The sequence below is a fragment of the Hordeum vulgare genome, chromosome 3H, assembly GCF_904849725.1.
Source record: "Hordeum vulgare subsp. vulgare chromosome 3H, MorexV3_pseudomolecules_assembly, whole genome shotgun sequence".
Classification (NCBI taxonomy): Eukaryota; Viridiplantae; Streptophyta; class Magnoliopsida; order Poales; family Poaceae; genus Hordeum; species Hordeum vulgare.
The window spans coordinates 114,158,183-114,175,721 of NC_058520.1; the positions used below are offsets into that span (position 1 = coordinate 114,158,183).

A 17,539-nucleotide genomic window follows, 5' to 3' on the forward strand; every position below is an offset into this window, starting at 1 on the left:
CGAGGGTACGTAGATCACTCATCCCCTCTCGTAGATGGACATCACCATGATAGGTCTTCGTGCGCGTAGGAAAATTTTTGTTTCCCATGCGACGTTCCCCAACAGTGGCATCATGAGCTAGGTTCATGCGTAGATGTCTTCTCGAGTAGAACACAAAAGTTTTTGTGGGCGGTGATGTGCGTTTTGCTGCCCTCCTTAGTCTTTTCTTGATTCCGCGGTATTGTTGGATTGAAGCGGCTTGGACCGACATTACTCGTACGCTTACGAGAGACTGGTTTCATCGTTACGAGTAACCCCCTTTGCTCAAAGATGACTGGCAAGTGACGGTTTCTCCAACTTTAGTTGAATCGGATTTGACCGAGGAGGTCCTTGGATGAGGTTAAATAGCAACTCATATATCTCCGTTGTGGTGTTTGCGTAAGTAAGATGCGATCCTACTAGATACCCTTGGTCACCACGTAAAACATGCAACAACAAAATTAGAGGACGTCTAACTTGTTTTTGCAGGGTATGATTGTGATGTGATATGGCCAACGATGTGATGTGATATATTGGATGTATGAGATGATCATGTTGTAATAGAAATATCGACTTGCACGTCGATGGTACGGCAACCGGCAGGAGCCATAGGGTTATCTTTATACTAACATATGTGCTTGCAGATGCGTTTACTATTTTGCTAGGATGTAGCTTTAGTAGTAATAGCATAGGTAGCACGACAACCCCGATGGCAACACGTTGATGGATGATCATGGTGTGGCGCCGGTGACAAGAAGATCGTGCCGGTGCTTTGGTGATGGAGATCAAGAAGCACGTGATGATGGCCATATCATGTCACTTATGAATTGCATGTGATGTTAATCCTTTTATGCGCCTTGTTTTGCTTAGAACGACGGTAGCATTATGAGGTGATCTCTCACTAAAATTTCAAGACGAAATTGTGTTCTCCCCGACTGTGCACCGTTGCGACAGTTCTTCGTTTCGAGACACCACGTGATGATCGGGTGTGATAGACTCAACGTTCACATACAACGGGTGCAAAACAGTTGCACACGCAGAACACTCGGGTTAAGCTTGACGAGCCTAGCATGTGCAGACATGGCCTCGGAACACGTGAGACCGAAAGGTCGAGCATGAATCGTATAGTTGATATGATTAGCATAGGGATGCTTACCACTGAAACTATTCTCGACTCACGTGATGATCGGACTTGAAATAGTGGATTTGGATCATGTACCACTCAAATGACTAGAGAGATGTACTTTTTGAGTGGGAGTTCTTAAGTAATATGATTAATTGAACTAATTGTCATGAACATAGTCTAATGGTCTTTGCGAATTACGATGTAGCTTGCGCTATAGCTCTACTGTTTTTTTATGTTCCTAGAGAAAATTTAGTTGAAAATTGATAGTAGCAACCTTTGCAGACTGAGTCTGTAAAACCGAGGATTGTCCTCGTTGCTGCGCAGAAGGCTTATGTCCTTAATGCACCACTCGGTGTGCTGCACCTCGAGCGTCGTCTGTGGATGCTGTGAACATCCGACATACACGTTTCTGATGACTACACGATAGTTCAGTGCAAAGTACTTAATGGCTTAGAAGCAAGGCACCGAAAACGTTTTAAAACGTCATGGAACATAAGTGATGTTCTAAAGAGATGAAATTGTGATTTCATGCTTGTGCCCTTGTTAAGAGGTACGAGACCTCCAACAAGATTCTTTGACCACAAAGTAAAGGAGAAAAGCTCAATCGTTGAGCGTGTGCTCAGATTATCTGAATACGACAATCACTCGAATCGAGTGGGAGCTAATCTTCCAGATGAGATAGTGATGGTTCTCCAAAATCACTGCCACCAAGCTTTGAGAGCTTCGTGATGAACTATAACATATCAAGGATAGATACAATGATCCTTGAGCTATTCGCGACGTTTGACACTGCGAAAGTAGAAATCAAGAAGGAGCATCAATAGTTGATGGTTTGAAAAACCACTAAGTTTCAAGAAAGGGGAGGGCTAGAAGGGATACTTCGTGAAACGGCAAAACAGTTGCTGCGCTAATGAAGAGACCCAAGATTGAACCCAAACCCGAGACTAAGTGCTTCTGTAATAAGGGGAACAGTCACTGAGGCGGAGCAACTCTAGATACTTGGGAGATAAGAAGGCTGGCAAAAGTCGAGAGAAGTATATTTGATATACATAATGTTGATGTGTACTTTACTAGTACTCCTAGTAGCACGAGGGTATTGGATACCGGTTCGGTTGCTAAGTGATTAGTAACGCGAAATGAAAGCTACGGCATAGGCGGAGACTAGCTAAAGGCGAGGTGACGATACGTGTTGGAAGTGTTTCCAAGGTTGATATGATCAAACGTCACACGCCCCCTCTACCATCGGGATTGGTGTTGAACCTAAATAATTGTTATTTGGTGCTTGCGTTAAGCATGAACATGATTGGATCGTGTTTATTGCAATACGATCATTCATTCAAAGAGAATAATGGTTACTCTATTTGCTTGAATAATCACCTTCAATGGTTTATTGAATCTCGATTGTAGTGTTACACATTGGTGCCAAAAGATACGAGTTAAATGATGATAGTACCACTTACTTGTGGCACTGCCGCTTGAGTCATGTTAGTATATAAATTGCATGAAGAGGCTCCATGCTGATGGATCTTTACTCACCTGATTTCGAATCACTAGTGACATGCAAATCATACCACATGAGCAAGGCCTTGTTTTCATTGAGATGAAACAAGATAGTAACTTGTTGGAAGTGATACATTTTGATGTATGCAGTCCAGTGAGTGCTGAGGCACGCAGTGGATATCATTATGTTCTTACTTCACTGACGACTTGAGTAGATACAGGAGTATTTACTTAATGAATCACAAGTCTGAAATATTGAAAAGTTCAATTCTGTTTCAGAGTGAAGTTCGTCGTAACAAGAGGATAAACTGTCTACGATATGATCATAGAAATGAATATCTGAGTTGCGAGTTTTTGGTACACAGTTAAGACAATGTGGAAATTGTTTCACAGTTCGTGCCACCTGGAACATCATGGTGTGATGATGTGTCTGAACGTCATAGCCACGCACTATTTAGTATGGTGCATGCTGTGATGTCTCTTATCAAATTACCACTATCGTTTATGGGTTATGCATTAGAGACAACCATATTCACTTTAAATAGGGCACCGCGTATTTCCGTTGAGATGACACAGTATAGACTGGGGTTTAGAGAAATCTAAACTGTCGTTTCTTGAAAGTTTGGGGCTTCGAAACTTATGTGAAAGAGTTTCAGTCTGATAAGCTCGAACCCAAAGCGGATAAATGCATCTTCATAGGATATCCAAAACAGTTGGGTACATCTCCTATCTCAGATCCAAAAGCAAAGTGTTTGCTTCTAGAAACGGATCCTTTCTCGAGAAAAGGTTTCTCTCGAAAGAATTGAGTGGGAGGGTAGTAGAACTTGATGAGGTTATTAAAACCATCACTTCAACCAGTGTGTAGCAGGGCATAGGAAGTTGTTCCTGTGGCGCCTACACTAATTGAAGTGGAAGCTGATGATGGTGATCATTGAGCTTCGAATCAAGTTACTACAAACCTCGTAGGTCGACAAGGTCGCGTACTGCTGCAGAGTAGTACGGTAACCCTGTCTTGGAGGTCATGTTGTTGAGCAACAGTGAACCTACGAGTTATGGAGAAAGCGATGGTGGGCCCAGATTCCGACAAATGGCTGGAAGCCATGAAATCCGAGAGAGGATCCATGTGTGAAAACAAAGTGTAGACTTTGGTAGAACTACTTGATGGTCATGGGACTATTGGGTAAAATGGATCTTTAAAGGAAGACAGACGATGATGGTGATAAGTCACTATTAAGAAAAGCTCGACTTGTCGCAAAGATGTTTTCGACAAGATCAAACAGTTGACTATGATGAGTCTTTCTCACTCGTAGCGATGCTAAAGGTCTGTTAGAATTGTGTTAGTAGTTGCTGCATTATTTATGAAATATTGCACGTAGGATGTCAAAACGTTGTTCCCTCGACGGTTTCCTTGAGCAAACATTGTATGTGATACAGCCAGAAGGTTTTGTCGATCCTAAAGATACTAGCAAGTATGCAAGCTCCAGTGATCCTTCAATGGACTGGTGCAAGCATCTCGGAGTTGGAATAAGCACTTTGATGAGATGATCAAAGATTTTGGGTGTGTACAAGGTTTATGAGAAACTTGTATTTCCGAAGAAGTGAGTGGGAGCACTATAGAATTTCTGATAGGTATATGTGGTTGACATATTGTGGATCCGAAGTAATGTAGAATTTCTGTAAAGCATACAAGGTTGTTTGAAAGAAGTTTTCAAAGGAGTACCTGGATTACGCTACTTGAACGTTGAGCATCAAAGATCTATGGAGATAGATCGAAAGCGCTTAATAGAAGTTTCAACAAGATGCATGCCTTGACAAGTTTTTTGAAAGAGTTCAAAATAGACCAGCAAAGAAGGAGTTCTTGGTTGCGTTGTGAGGTGTGAATTTGAGTAAGACTCAAAACCCGACCACGGCAGAATAAAGAGAATAGACGAAGGTCGTCTTCTATGCCTTAGCCGTAGAATCTAAAGTATGCCATGCTGTGTACCGCACCTGATGTGTGCCTTGACTCAAAGTCTGTTGAGGGTACAGAGAGTGATCCATGATTGAATCACTAGCAGCGGTCAAAATTTATCCTTAGTAACAAATGGACTAAGGAATTTTTCTCGATTATGGAGGTGGTTAAAGAGTTCGTCGTAAAGGGTTACGTCGATGCAAGCTTTGACACTAATCTGAATAACTATGAGTAGTGAAACGGATTCATATAGTAGAGTGGATATTTGGAGCATTTCCGAATAGCACGTAGTAGCAGCATCTATAAGATGACATAAAGATTTGTAAAGAACGCACGGATCTGAAAGTTTCAGAACCGTTGACTAAAACCTCTCTCACAAGCAAGACATGATCAGACCCCATAACTATATGGGTGTTGGATTCGTTGGAATCACATGGTGATGTGAACTAGATTATTGACTCTAGTGCAAGTGGGAGACTGTTGGAAATATGCCCTAGAGGCAATAATAAATTAGTTATTATTATATTTCTTAGTTCATGATAATCGTTTATTATCCATGCTATAATTGTATTGATTGGAAACACAATACTTGTGTGGATACATAGACAAAACACTGTCCCTAGTAAGCCTCTAGTTGACTAGCTCGTTGATCAAAGATGGTCAAGGTTTCCTGGCCATAGGCAAGTGTTGTCACTTGATAACGGGATCACATCATTAGGAGAATCATGTGATGGACTAGACCCAAACTAATAGACGTAGCATGTTGATCGTGTCATTTTGTTGCTACTGTTTTCTGCGTGTCAAGTATTTATTCCTATGACCATGAGATCATATAACTCACTGACACCGGAGGAATGCTTTGTGTGTATCAAACGTCGCAACGTAACTGGGTGACTATAAAGATGCTCTACAGGTATCTCCGAAGGTGTTAGTTGAGTTAGTATGGATCAAGACTGGGATTTGTCACTCCGTGTGACGGAGAGGTATCTCGGGGCCCACTCGGTAATACAACATCACACACAAGCCTTGCAAGCAATGTAACTTAGTGTAAGTTGCGGGATCTTGTATTACGGAACGAGTAAAGAGACTTGCCGGTAAACGAGATTGAAATAGGTATGCGGATACTGACGATCGAATCTCGGGCAAGTAACATACCGAAGGACAAAGGGAATGACATACGGGATTATACGAATCCTTGGCACTGAGGTTCAAACGATAAGATCTTCGTAGAATATGTAGGATCCAATATGGGCATCCAGGTCCCGCTATTGGATATTGACCGAGGAGTCTCTCGGGTCATGTCTACATAGTTCTCGAACCCGCAGGGTCTGCACACTTAAGGTTCGACGTTGTTTTATGCGTATTTGAGTTATATGGTTGGTTACCGAATGTTGTTCGGAGTCCCGGATGAGATCACGGACGTCACGAGGGTTTCCGGAATGGTCCGGAAACGAAGATTGATATATAGGATGACCTCATTTGGTTACCGGAAGGTTTTCGTGCATTACCGGAAAAGTTTCGGGCTCATCGGTAGTGTACCGGGAGTGCCGGGAGGGGTGCCGGGGACCATCGGGAGGGGTGTCACGCCCCAAGGGGTCTCATGGGCTATGGGAAGAGATAAACCAGCCCCTAGTGGGCTGGAATAAGTTCCCACTAAGGCCCATAAGGTTTGAGAAGGAAAAAACACAAGGTGGAAAGAGTTTCCAAGTGGGAAGGTGGAATCCTACTCCAAGTAGGATCGGAGTAGGACTCCTCCACCTCCAATTTCGGCCAAACCTTTAGGTTTTGAGGCTGCCTCCTCCCCTCCCTCCCACCTATATATACGGAGGTTTTAGGGCTGATTTGAGACGACTTTCTCACGGCTTCCCGACCACATACCTCCATAGTTTTTCCTCTAGATCGCGTTTCTGCGGAGCTCGGGCGGAGCCCTGCTGAGACAAGATCATCACCAACCTCCGGAGCGCCGTCACGCTGCCGGAGAACTCTTCTACCTCTCCGTCTCTCTTGCTGGATCAAGAAGGCCGAGATCATCGTCGAGCTGTACGTGTGCTGAACGCGGAGGTGCCGTCCTTTCGGTACTAGATCGTGGGACTGATCGCGGGATTGTTCGCGGGGTGGATCGAGGGACGTGAGGACGTTCCACTACATCAACCGCGTTCTCTAACGCTTCTGCTGTACGATCTACGAGGGTACGTAGATCACTCATCCCCTCTCGTAGATGGACATCACCATGATAGGTCTTCGTGCGCGTAGGAAAATTTTTGTTTCCCATGCGACGTTCCCCAACAGTACTCACTTAAGACAATGTGGAATTGTTTCGCAGTTAACACCGCCTGGAACACCACAGCGTAATGGTGTGTCCGAACGTCGTAATCGTACTTTATTAGAAATGGTGCGATCTATGATGTCTCTTACTGATTTGCCGTTATCGTTTTGGGGTTATGCATTAGAAACAGCTGCATTCACTTTAAATAGGGCACCATCGAAATCCGTTGAGACGACACCATACGAATTGTGGTGTGGCAAAAGGCCAAAGTTGTCGTTTCTTAAAGTTTGGGGATGTGATGCTTATGTCAAAAAGCTTCAGCCTGAAAAGCTGGAACCCAAAGCGGAAAATTGCGTCTTCATAGGTTACCCAAAAGAGACGGTTGGGTACACCTTCTATCTCAAATCCGAAGGCAAAGTGTTTGTTGCTAAGAACGGAACTTTTCTCGAGAAGGAGTTTCTCTCGAGAGAATTGAGTGGGAGGAAGATAGAACTTGACGAGGTTGTCGAACCTCTCATCCCTCTGGATGGTGGCGCAGGGCAGGGGAAACCTCTGTCATTGCGACGCCGGTTGAGGAGGAAGTTAATGATGATGATCATGAAACTCCAGTTCAAGTTTCTGTTGAACCACGTAGGTCGACGAGATCACGCGCTGCTCCAGAGTGGTACGGTAATCCCGTCTTATCAATCATGTTGTTAAACAACAATGAACCTGCAAATTATGAAGAAGCAATGGTGGGGCCAGATTCCAACAAATGGCTAGAAGCCATGAAATCCGAGATAGGATCCATGTATGAGAACAAAGTGTGGACTTTGGAGATACTACCTGAGGGCCGCAAGGCTATTCGAAACAAATGGATCTTTAAGAAGAAGACGGACGCTGACGGTAATGTGACCGTTTATAAAGCTCGACTTGTGGCAAAGGGTTTTTCACAAGTTCCAGGAATTGACTACGATGAGACTTTCTCTCCCGTAGCGATGCTTAAGTCCGTCAGAATCATGTTAGCAATAGCTGCATTTTTCGATTATGAAATTTGGCAGATGGATGTCAAAACGGCGTTCCTTAACGGTTTCCTTAAGGAAGAGTTGTATATGATGCAACCCGAAGGTTTTGTCGATCCTAAAAATGCTGACAAGGTGTGCAAGCTCCAGCGATCCATTTATGGACTGGTGCAAGCATCTCGGAGTTGGAACAAACGCTTTGATGAGGTGATCAAAGCATTCGGGTTTATACAAGTGGTTGGAGAATCTTGTATTTACAAGAAAGTGAGTGGGAGCTCTGTGGCGTTTCTAATATTATATGTGGATGACATATTGCTGATTGGAAACAACGTAGAGCTTTTGGAGAGCATAAAAGGTTACTTGAATAAAAGTTTCTCTATGAAGGACCTAGGAGAAGCTGCTTACATTCTAGGCATTAAGATCTATAGGGATAGATCAAAACGCCTGATAGGACTTTCACAAAGCACATACCTTGATAAAGTTTTGAAGAGGTTCAAAATGGAACAGTCCAAGAAAGGGTTCTTGCCAGTGTTACAAGGTACGAGATTGAGTAAGACTCAGTGCCCAGCAACTGATGAAGATAGAGAGCATATGCGCTCCGTCCCCTATGCTTCAGCCATAGGCTCTATCATGTATGCGATGCTGTGCACTAGACCGGATGTTAGCCTGGCCATAAGTATGGCAGGCAGGTTCCAGAGTAATCCAGGAGTGGATCACTGGACGGCGGTCAAGAATATCCTGAAGTACCTGAAAAGGACTAAGGAGATGTTTCTCGTGTATGGAGGTGACGAAGAGCTCGCCGTAAAAGTTTACGTTGATGCAAGCTTTGACACAGATCCGGACGACTCTAAGTCGCAAACCGGATACGTATTTATTCTTAATGGGGGTGCAGTAAGCTGGTGCAGTTCCAAGCAAAGCGTCGTAGCAGATTCCACATGTGAAGCGGAGTACATGGCTGCCTCGGAGGCGGCTAAGGAGGGTGTCTGGATGAAGCAGTTCATGACGGATCTTGGAGTGGTGCCAAGTGCACTGGATCCAATAACCTTGTTCTGTGACAACACTGGTGCCATTGCCTTAGCAAAGGAACCAAGGTTTCACAAGAAGACCAGACACATCAAACGACGCTTCAACCTCATCCGCGACTACGTCGAGGAGGAGGACGTAAATATATGCAAAGTGCACACGGATCTGAATGTAGCAGACCCGCTGACTAAACCTCTTCCACGGCCAAAACATGATCGACACCAGAACTGTATGGGTGTTAGATTTATTACAATGTAATTCACATGGTGATGTGAGGGCTAGATTATTGACTCTAGTGCAAGTGGGAGACTGTTGGAATTATGCCCTAGAGGCAATAATAAATGTATAGTTATTATTATAATTCCTGTATCAAGATAATAGTTTATTATCCATGCTATAATTGTATTGAATGAAGACTCATTTACATGTGTGGATACATAGACAAAACACCGTCCCTAGCATGCCTCTAGTTGGCTAGCCAGTTGATCAATGATAGTCAATGTCTTCTGATTATGAACAAGGTGTTGTTGCTTGATAACTGGATCACGTCATTGGGAGAATCACGTGATGGACTAGACCCAAACTAATAGACGTAGCATGTTGATCGTGTCATTTTGTTGCTACTGTTTTCTGCGTGTCAAGTATTTATTCCTATGACCATGAGCTCATATAACTCACTGACACCGGAGGAATGCTTTGTGTGTATCAAACGTCGCAACGTAACTGGGTGACTATAAAGATGCTCTACAGGTATCCCCGAAGGTGTTAGTTGAGTTAGTATGGATCAAGACTGGGATTTGTCACTCCGTGTGACGGAGAGGTATCTCGGGGCCCACTCGGTAATACAACATCACACACAAGCCTTGCAAGCAATGTACCTTAGTGTAAGTTGCGGGATCTTGTATTACGGAACGAGTAAAGAGACTTGCCGGTAAACGAGATTGAAATAGGTATGCGGATACTAACGATCGAATCTCGGGCAAGTAACATACCGAAGGACAAAGGGAATGACATACGGGATTATACGAATCCTTGGCACTGAGGTTCAAACGATAAGATCTTCGTAGAATATGTAGGATCCAATATGGGCATCCAGGTCCCGCTATTGGATATTGACCGAGGAGTCTCTCGGGTCATGTCTACATAGTTCTCGAACCCGCAGGGTCTGCACACTTAAGGTTCGACGTTGTTTTATGCGTATTTGAGTTATATGGTTGGTTACCGAATGTTGTTCGGAGTCCCGGATGAGATCACGGACGTCACGAGGGTTTCCGGAATGGTCCGGAAACGAAGATTGATATATAGGATGACCTCATTTGATTACCGGAAGGTTTTCGGAGTTACCGGGAATGTACCGGGAATGACGAATGGGTTCCGGGGGTTCACCGGAGGGGGGCAACCCACTCCGGGGAAGCCCATAGGTATTTGGGGGGGTCACACCAGCCCTTAGTGGGCTGGTGGGACAGCCCACCAAATCCTATGCGCCAAGGAAGAGAAAATATCAAAGGAGAGAAAAAAAAAGGGAGAGGTGGGAAGGGGGAAGGACTCCCTCCCACCAAACCAAGTAGGACTCGGTTTGGGGGGGAGAGTCCTCCCCCCTGGCTCGGCCGACCCCTTGGGGTTCCCTTGGACCCCAAGGCAAGGTCTCCCTCCCACCTCCTATATATATGGGGCTTTTAGGGCAGATTTGAGACGACTTTCTCACGGCTGCCCGACCACATACCTCCATAGTTTTTCCTCTAGATCGTGTTTCTGCGGAGCTCGGGCGGAGCCCTGCTGAGACAAGATCATCACCAACCTCCGGAGCGCCGTTACGCTGCCGGAGAACTCTTCTACCTCTCCGTCTCTCTTGCTGGATCAAGAAGGCCGAGATCATCGTCGAGTTGTACGTGTGCTGAACGCGGAGGTGCCGTCCGTTCGGTACTAGATCGTGGGACTGATCGCGGGATTGTTCGCGGGGCGGATCGAGGGACGTGAGGACGTTCCACTACATCAACCGCGATCTCTAATCGCTTCTGCTGTACGATCTACAAGGGTACGTAGATCACTCATCCCCTCTCGTAGATGGACATCACCATGATAGGTCTTCGTGCGCGTAGGAAATTTTTTGTTTCCCATGCGACGTTCCCCAACAGAACCAAGATGTTTATAAGGGCAAGGAGGTCGCCTACTTCGTGAAGATCTACCGTGAGTGAGGCTAGTACTGTATGGACGGAAGCCGTGGTGGAATAAACAAGGCCTCTTCTTCGTGAACCCCTTGTGGGTGGAACCCTCCGTGGACTCTCGCACCCGTTATCCTCCGTGGGTTGAAGTCTCCACTAACATGGACATATGATAGCGCCACCTATCGGAACCATGCCAAAAATCGCCGTGTTAACCTTTGCGTTTGATCTTCCTACCTTACTCTCTACTTTACATTTGCATGTCTTACTTTCCGTTGCTATACTCTTAGATGTGCATGTATAGGGTGTACTTGACTAGTCATAATTGGTAAAACTAGCCCACAACTAAAATAGGGAAATGGCTAAGTTTTTATCTTGTCAAGTAGTTTAATCACCTCCTTCTAGACATACTTTCGATCTTACAAGTGGTATCAGAGCTTTGGTGTTCATTGCATTGGTTTCATAACCTAGGAGAGTATGACGTCTAGTGAGAGAAATTATCAGAGTAGAGGTCCATATTTCGATGGTACTAATTTCGCTAGTTCGAAGCATAAGATGAACATGCATATTCTTGGTCATAATCCTGCCGTTTGGGCTCTTGTTCGTGTTGGCGTGCAAGGTGATTTTTCGGAGAAGGAAAAGAACGGGATCATGATGCGGCGGTGGAAGAACTAAAGATGCTTCAATTCAATGCTCAAGCCTATGATATCCTCTTCAACTGCTTGTGTCCCGAAGAATTCAAAAAAATCAGTCGCCTTGAGCTGTATGAAGTTAGATGGAGTTGTATGAAGCAATATCAAAATTCAGAATGGTGACTAAATTTTAATTGAATTTTTCACTAAAGTTTTCAATATGTCAATATAATTGAATTTTCAGCACATATACATATGAACTTTATATAACATGACCATTTTAACAGTAGGAGTATTTAAAAAATACTCCAGCAAGGAGTAATGCATAAATTTGGAGAAAATTTGGAGTATGGAGTAAACGACGGTAGTTCAGAAAATATGGAGTAATGCATAAATTTGTACTCTAGCAAGTTCAGTACATACCAAATTTAAAATTCAGTTTATTGTTAAATGACAGTAATGCAGTTTACTGTTAAATGACGGTACTCCAATAAGGAGTAATTCAGTACTTGGATTAGCTTGGACTAACACCGATCATGCAAACATCAACACCCATTGTTGAGAACAACAATCCAATTATTTGTCTTTTTCCTCCATTAGCCGTGAACCTAATTGCACTTGGGGTTATCTAGCTGATGGATAAGCTGATCAACTTCATGTTTCACTTTCTTCCTCCTTTGCTGTGGACTTGGGGTTATCTAGCAGATTTCCATGCATCGTTGGTTGGTTAGAAAAATAACTAAGCAATAAGTCCGTCAAAATGTTGGTGAAGGTGGCAAATTTTTGCGAAAGGAAGTTGGCGCATCTAACATGTGAATAATTACAGAAGGAAGTTAATCATCTCTTAGCAAACATAGGAGAATGTGAGAAGCAGAACAAACGGGCAAACAACATTTGGTAAAGATGACAGCAAATTCAGTTAACTACTGTGTCAAAATGCAGTTAACTGATTTATAGACTGGATTCTAGACTTGCTTGCAATAAGCGGTACACTTTGAGCCTCTTCGGCAACCATTGAGCTTCATAAAATACGGGAGCAGACGGGGCACCACTTTCACGACTCCACGGAAATAGGCTACAGGCCACTCCGCTCCGGCCGCTTCATGAGCGGAGGTGCAGAACGGAGAGCTGTCAAACATGGCTTTTATATTCATAGCAGTATACAATACCGAATTTTTAGCAACATAACTAAATCTATTGAGCAAGATTCAGTTTGATAAAATCTCGCTCTAAATTTACATTGTTGAGCTGATTGCACAATGGCTATGAGAGATATCTCTTGCTGCAAAATTCTGCTCTAAGTTTAAAGAAATCCTTGTGGCGCATCAGCTACACATCAGGACGCATCAATGGCCCATCATCGGTGGCCGTGTGTGAGTGCATGTGCGCCCGAGACCGAAAACAATCTCCTTGTGAGGCTGAGCATCCAATGGGCCGTATGTTGGCCCCTTGATCCTAGAGAAATCAATGGCTAGTGTTTGAGGGACGAATGCCTCGGGAGCTCCTATGCAGCGCTGCAAGTGCCCGTTAACAATCCGACGCATGCGGCGCTGTTCGCATGGGCCAGCCCACTAGAGTGTTGTCCAGTTTTTTCTTTTTTCTTTTTTTTGTTATGAAAAATATATAAAATAAAACAATTTACAAATTTAAAGAAAAAGGTTTATCCATTTGAAAAAAAATCATATCTTTAAAAAAGGTTCATCAATTTGAAAAAAAGTTCATTCAAAATGAAAAAAAGTTTATCCAATTTAGGAAAATTTCATTAAAATTTTAAAAAATTCAATAAATTTGAAAAAGTTCAAAAAAATTCAAAAAACAATCATCTATTCTAAAAAATGTTCATTAAACTAAAAAAGTTCATAAATAGTAAAAAAATCATCCTTTTTAAAAAGATGTGCATCAAATTTCAAAAAAGCTTTATCAATATTTAAAAAAGTTCATCAATCTGAAAAAGTATTCGTTGGAATGTAAAAAAATTCATCAATATTCAAGTAAGTTTATAGTTTTTTCAAAACGTTACAAACACCTAGAAGGGCCGGCCCACTTCGAACGCCACAGGCGCCAGTTAACAAAAGTGCACGTTAACTGGCGCCTGTGGCGCGAAATAGGAAATGCCAAAGGCCTCCCAGCGATGAACTGGCTACTGCTGATCCAAAATCGTGCGCCTAGGGGACATGGAAACAGCAGCAGAGGGGTTGAACACTGGAGTGTGACCACCCAAGCAAGCACGAGATGCAGGATCCTGGCGCCAAACCTGTAGTGGACATTTTTTCTCCACACACTATCGAGGAGGAGCAAAACAGAACTCCTGGCTTGTAGGCAAGTTCTTCAGTTAGCTACGAAGGCAGGGACTCCAAAAATTATCTGGAATCAGACTCCCAGCTAGCGGTGCAAGATAAGCAATGGAACCAGGGATTTGTCCGGAAACGGTTCTATCATGGAGCAGGTAAAAGAACTCCTTGGCACGTTTGAGGAGTCAGGGTTAGATGGGTGCGACGGTAAGCGAATAAAGTTGCACACACTTTTGCTAGGGAAGTCAGCTTGAATAAGATATGCAAGACTTGTTCCAGGTACCCCTGAGTTTGCGAGCTTGTTGCCTCAAATTGTATCTTGATGAATATAGCAGCAATTTCCACTCAAAAAATAAGGGAAACACTTTTACACCAGCGCGCCGGCCGAAACGTTGGGCCGGTCGTGTGGCTCGCGTTCGATCGTAGTAGATCTAACGTCTTCACGTCCTCCCCTCACTTTTTTTTGCCTTATCTTCTTCTTCCTCCCCCGGCAACCTCAGGCGCTGTCGGTGAGCATCGCATCTTCTCTGGCGATGTCGGCGAGCGTCGCACCTTTTCTGGCGCTCTGGCGAGGACTCCACCAGCGCCACCCTCTCTCGCCTGATGGAACTTCATCGGGGGTGACGGAGTGCTACCATCATGACGTCCACGTGCTGCAACCCCACGACGACCGGGTTGTGTGACGACGATGACCGAGGTGACCGCGCGCTGCAGTCACAACTTTTCCTTTGTCGGTAGCCGACTGAAGCTTTTTTTCATATACAATTGAAGCTTTTTTTGTCAAAGTTTGTAGCTTTTTTCCTTACAATGTTTGATTAAAGCTTTTTTTTTTCTTAACGGTTGAAGCTTTTATATACGCGGTTGAACCTTTTTGCATACATGCTTGAAGCTTTTCTTAAAATGTTTGAAACTTTTTTCGTTTTTGAGCAGCGCTTGGTTAAAGCTCTCTCTATCATGTGATTGAAACTTTTTCATCTAAGGTTAAAAACATTTTGTGCCATCGGTTGTATCTTTCCCTGATTTGCAGTGCTGGTTGAAGCTTTTTTCATCTGATGATTGAAGCTTTTTGTCCAACATTTGCAACACAAGGGGTGAGGAGCGACCGACGGACATGAGCAACGGCGAGTGCGTCGGCGAGCAGTTGCCGTCGCAATCGGAGCTACAACCGCAACCGCATGGAGATGCAACCACATGGTGCAGGGTGGAGCTGGTGGCGGCGAGGACGACGGGAAGAGCCTTGCCCGGCGACGCAAACGGACTACGAGGGCGACAACCAGCGACGACCGACGGTGAAGCAGATGAAAACGCAAAGCAAGGCGGTTGGTGCGTGTGGGGGCGGCTCTCTCCTTCCTCTCCTTTTCCTTCCATGCGCGAGGTTGATGATAAGGTGAGGAGAGAATAGAGAGAGATCTGACGGCCAAGAAAGGTCAAATCCGACGCATAGGATGTGACCGCTTAAATTTAGACCAGCGCAGATCACTGCCGAGAAAATGTCGTAAATCGCCACGAGCATTGCATACTTACACAAAGTCGATACAGATACAAGCTACGAGACATAGCAATCATAATAACGATTGCTCACGGAAACTAAAGACACATCTGACACTCAATCATCCTTTTGTTCTTTTGATGCTGCTTGCCTTTCACGTATATACTTGACCTCCAAGTAGACTGCTGCAGCGCAAAACACAGTCGTCCCAACAGCTAGTTTGAGAAAATTGAATAAAATCCGGGGGTTGCTTGCTGACCTACAATTACAAAAGAGAAGGATCAAGAACATTTCCACAAAATCATTAGGAAACATGTGAAGTGCATAATACTTAATCAGTACGTACCATGTACCAAGTGATATAGGGACCATCACTAGAGTGTCAGGGTGAAGATTACCGATTAACTCAGTCGAATCAGGCGGCAAGGGCTCGCTTGGGGGGGCACTTGGGGGACCAGATTTGCCTACATGCTGCAAAGAAATTCAGATGCACGGATTTTGCTGTTAACTGCAAACAGTGACAAACAAAATTTGATAATGGAACTAGATCTGATATCCCCGGCCTGTGAAAAGTGTGCGTACCTTATCATTAGGAACGTTTGGTGATGAGGAGGAGGTGAACCGGCGAAGTGAACCCCCGCCATGGCCAAACCTTGGCCGCACCCGCCTCATCTCCTCCTTGACGGCCGCTGAAGCGGCCGTGGTAAAAGAACGCCTGTGGTCGCTCAAGGGCGCGACCGAAGATCTTCCTCGCAGCAAACCTTACGGATGCCGCCGCCATCGGAGAGGATTATTCAGTCGCAGATCTCGCCGATCTAACTTATAGGAGTACTACTTCTAGTCTCGCCGCCGAGTCTATTCGAGTTCCTCAATCTTCTCCCGCAGACGTGATGCACTCTTCCCGTTCTTCATTATATCACCAGCTGGGGTTGCCAGCATCCGACTCGAACACGGCCTCCTAGTAGAAAACCGCATCGTTGTCAGCATGGTAGAATACAGTCCTTGAACTCGTGCAACCTGTTGTAATCTAAACGAGAGGGAGATGCAAATGAATCAACTGTATGTTTTATTCCCGGGAAAATCTAACGAATGGCGTGCGCATCCTCGTCCTCCCGTGTGGCGGGGAGCTGTGATCCGTGCGGGGTGCATCGCATGGGTGTGGCCCACAGTATATTGGGTATCTAGCATTTTCTTTGACATCGCCCTCTCTATCCTCCCCCTTCTCTCTCCTCTATCCATTTGAGCGAGGCTGATCCTCCTCTTTCCCTCTTCAACGACACAGCTCCTTCTCGTGCTGCCCCATGTCGCCGGCCTGCTCCGACCGTCCGACGCGAGGGTGTCCCCGGCTTCCGGCGAGCGCTACCCCATCCACGCTCCTTCTTAGTTTTGCATCATTTGTTTCACGGTGTTTTTTTTGCCGGCTTCATGGCTGATGCGATTCGCCAGCCAGCTGGACGACAAGCGGATGGAATGGGGCATGGGTCTTCAGGAGGTGCCACTAGATTTCTCGTAGTTTTGCGTCACATCTCACATGTATGCAAACAGAAGGGATTTTCGAAATGGGGAGTAGGGTATCAGAATGGTGCATGGCAACTGATACAACTAATCTAGAAATTAGAGACGAATAATTTGAAAAGTAGGTGTAGGTGAGTACAGATAAGCATCTTTGACAACTTGAGACAATTCATTTCGAAAACTCTTACAACTAATCTAGCAATTAGAGATAATTAATCTGGTAACTAGAGAACTAATCAGGAGACTAGGTGTGCAGCAAATCTATCTGTGACAACTTGAGACAATTAATTTGGAAATTGATACATCTAATTTGGCAATTAGAGACAACTAACCAGGAAATGATACATAAGTATAGCAAATCCATCTTTGACAACTTGAGGCAATTTAATTTGAAAACTGATGGAGCTGATATGGAAACCAGAGGAAATAGACATGTACAGCCAATTACTACTAATCTGACAACTAGACTTGATTCATGCACGGTCAAATCATGCATTGTCTGAATATCAGATCTTGTTTTCTGCTCGACTACAGACATTTTTGCGTCCTTTTTTTATTGTCGCTC

General features: G+C 44.4%; 1 protein-coding gene across 1 annotated transcript; it reads right to left on the minus strand.

Annotated features, from left to right (window-relative positions):
- Positions 1-15,450: 15,450 nt before the first annotated feature.
- On the minus strand, positions 15,451-16,475 carry LOC123439638. The gene is made up of 3 exons (XM_045116327.1): positions 16,042-16,475; positions 15,806-15,930; positions 15,451-15,718 (listed from the first exon to the last, which is right to left on the minus strand). The coding sequence occupies exons 1-3, from the start codon at positions 16,129-16,131 to the stop codon at positions 15,577-15,579; spliced, it is 357 nt and encodes a 118-aa protein (XP_044972262.1). The 5' UTR covers positions 16,132-16,475; the 3' UTR covers positions 15,451-15,576.
- Between the last annotated feature and the right edge of the window lie 1,064 nt (positions 16,476-17,539).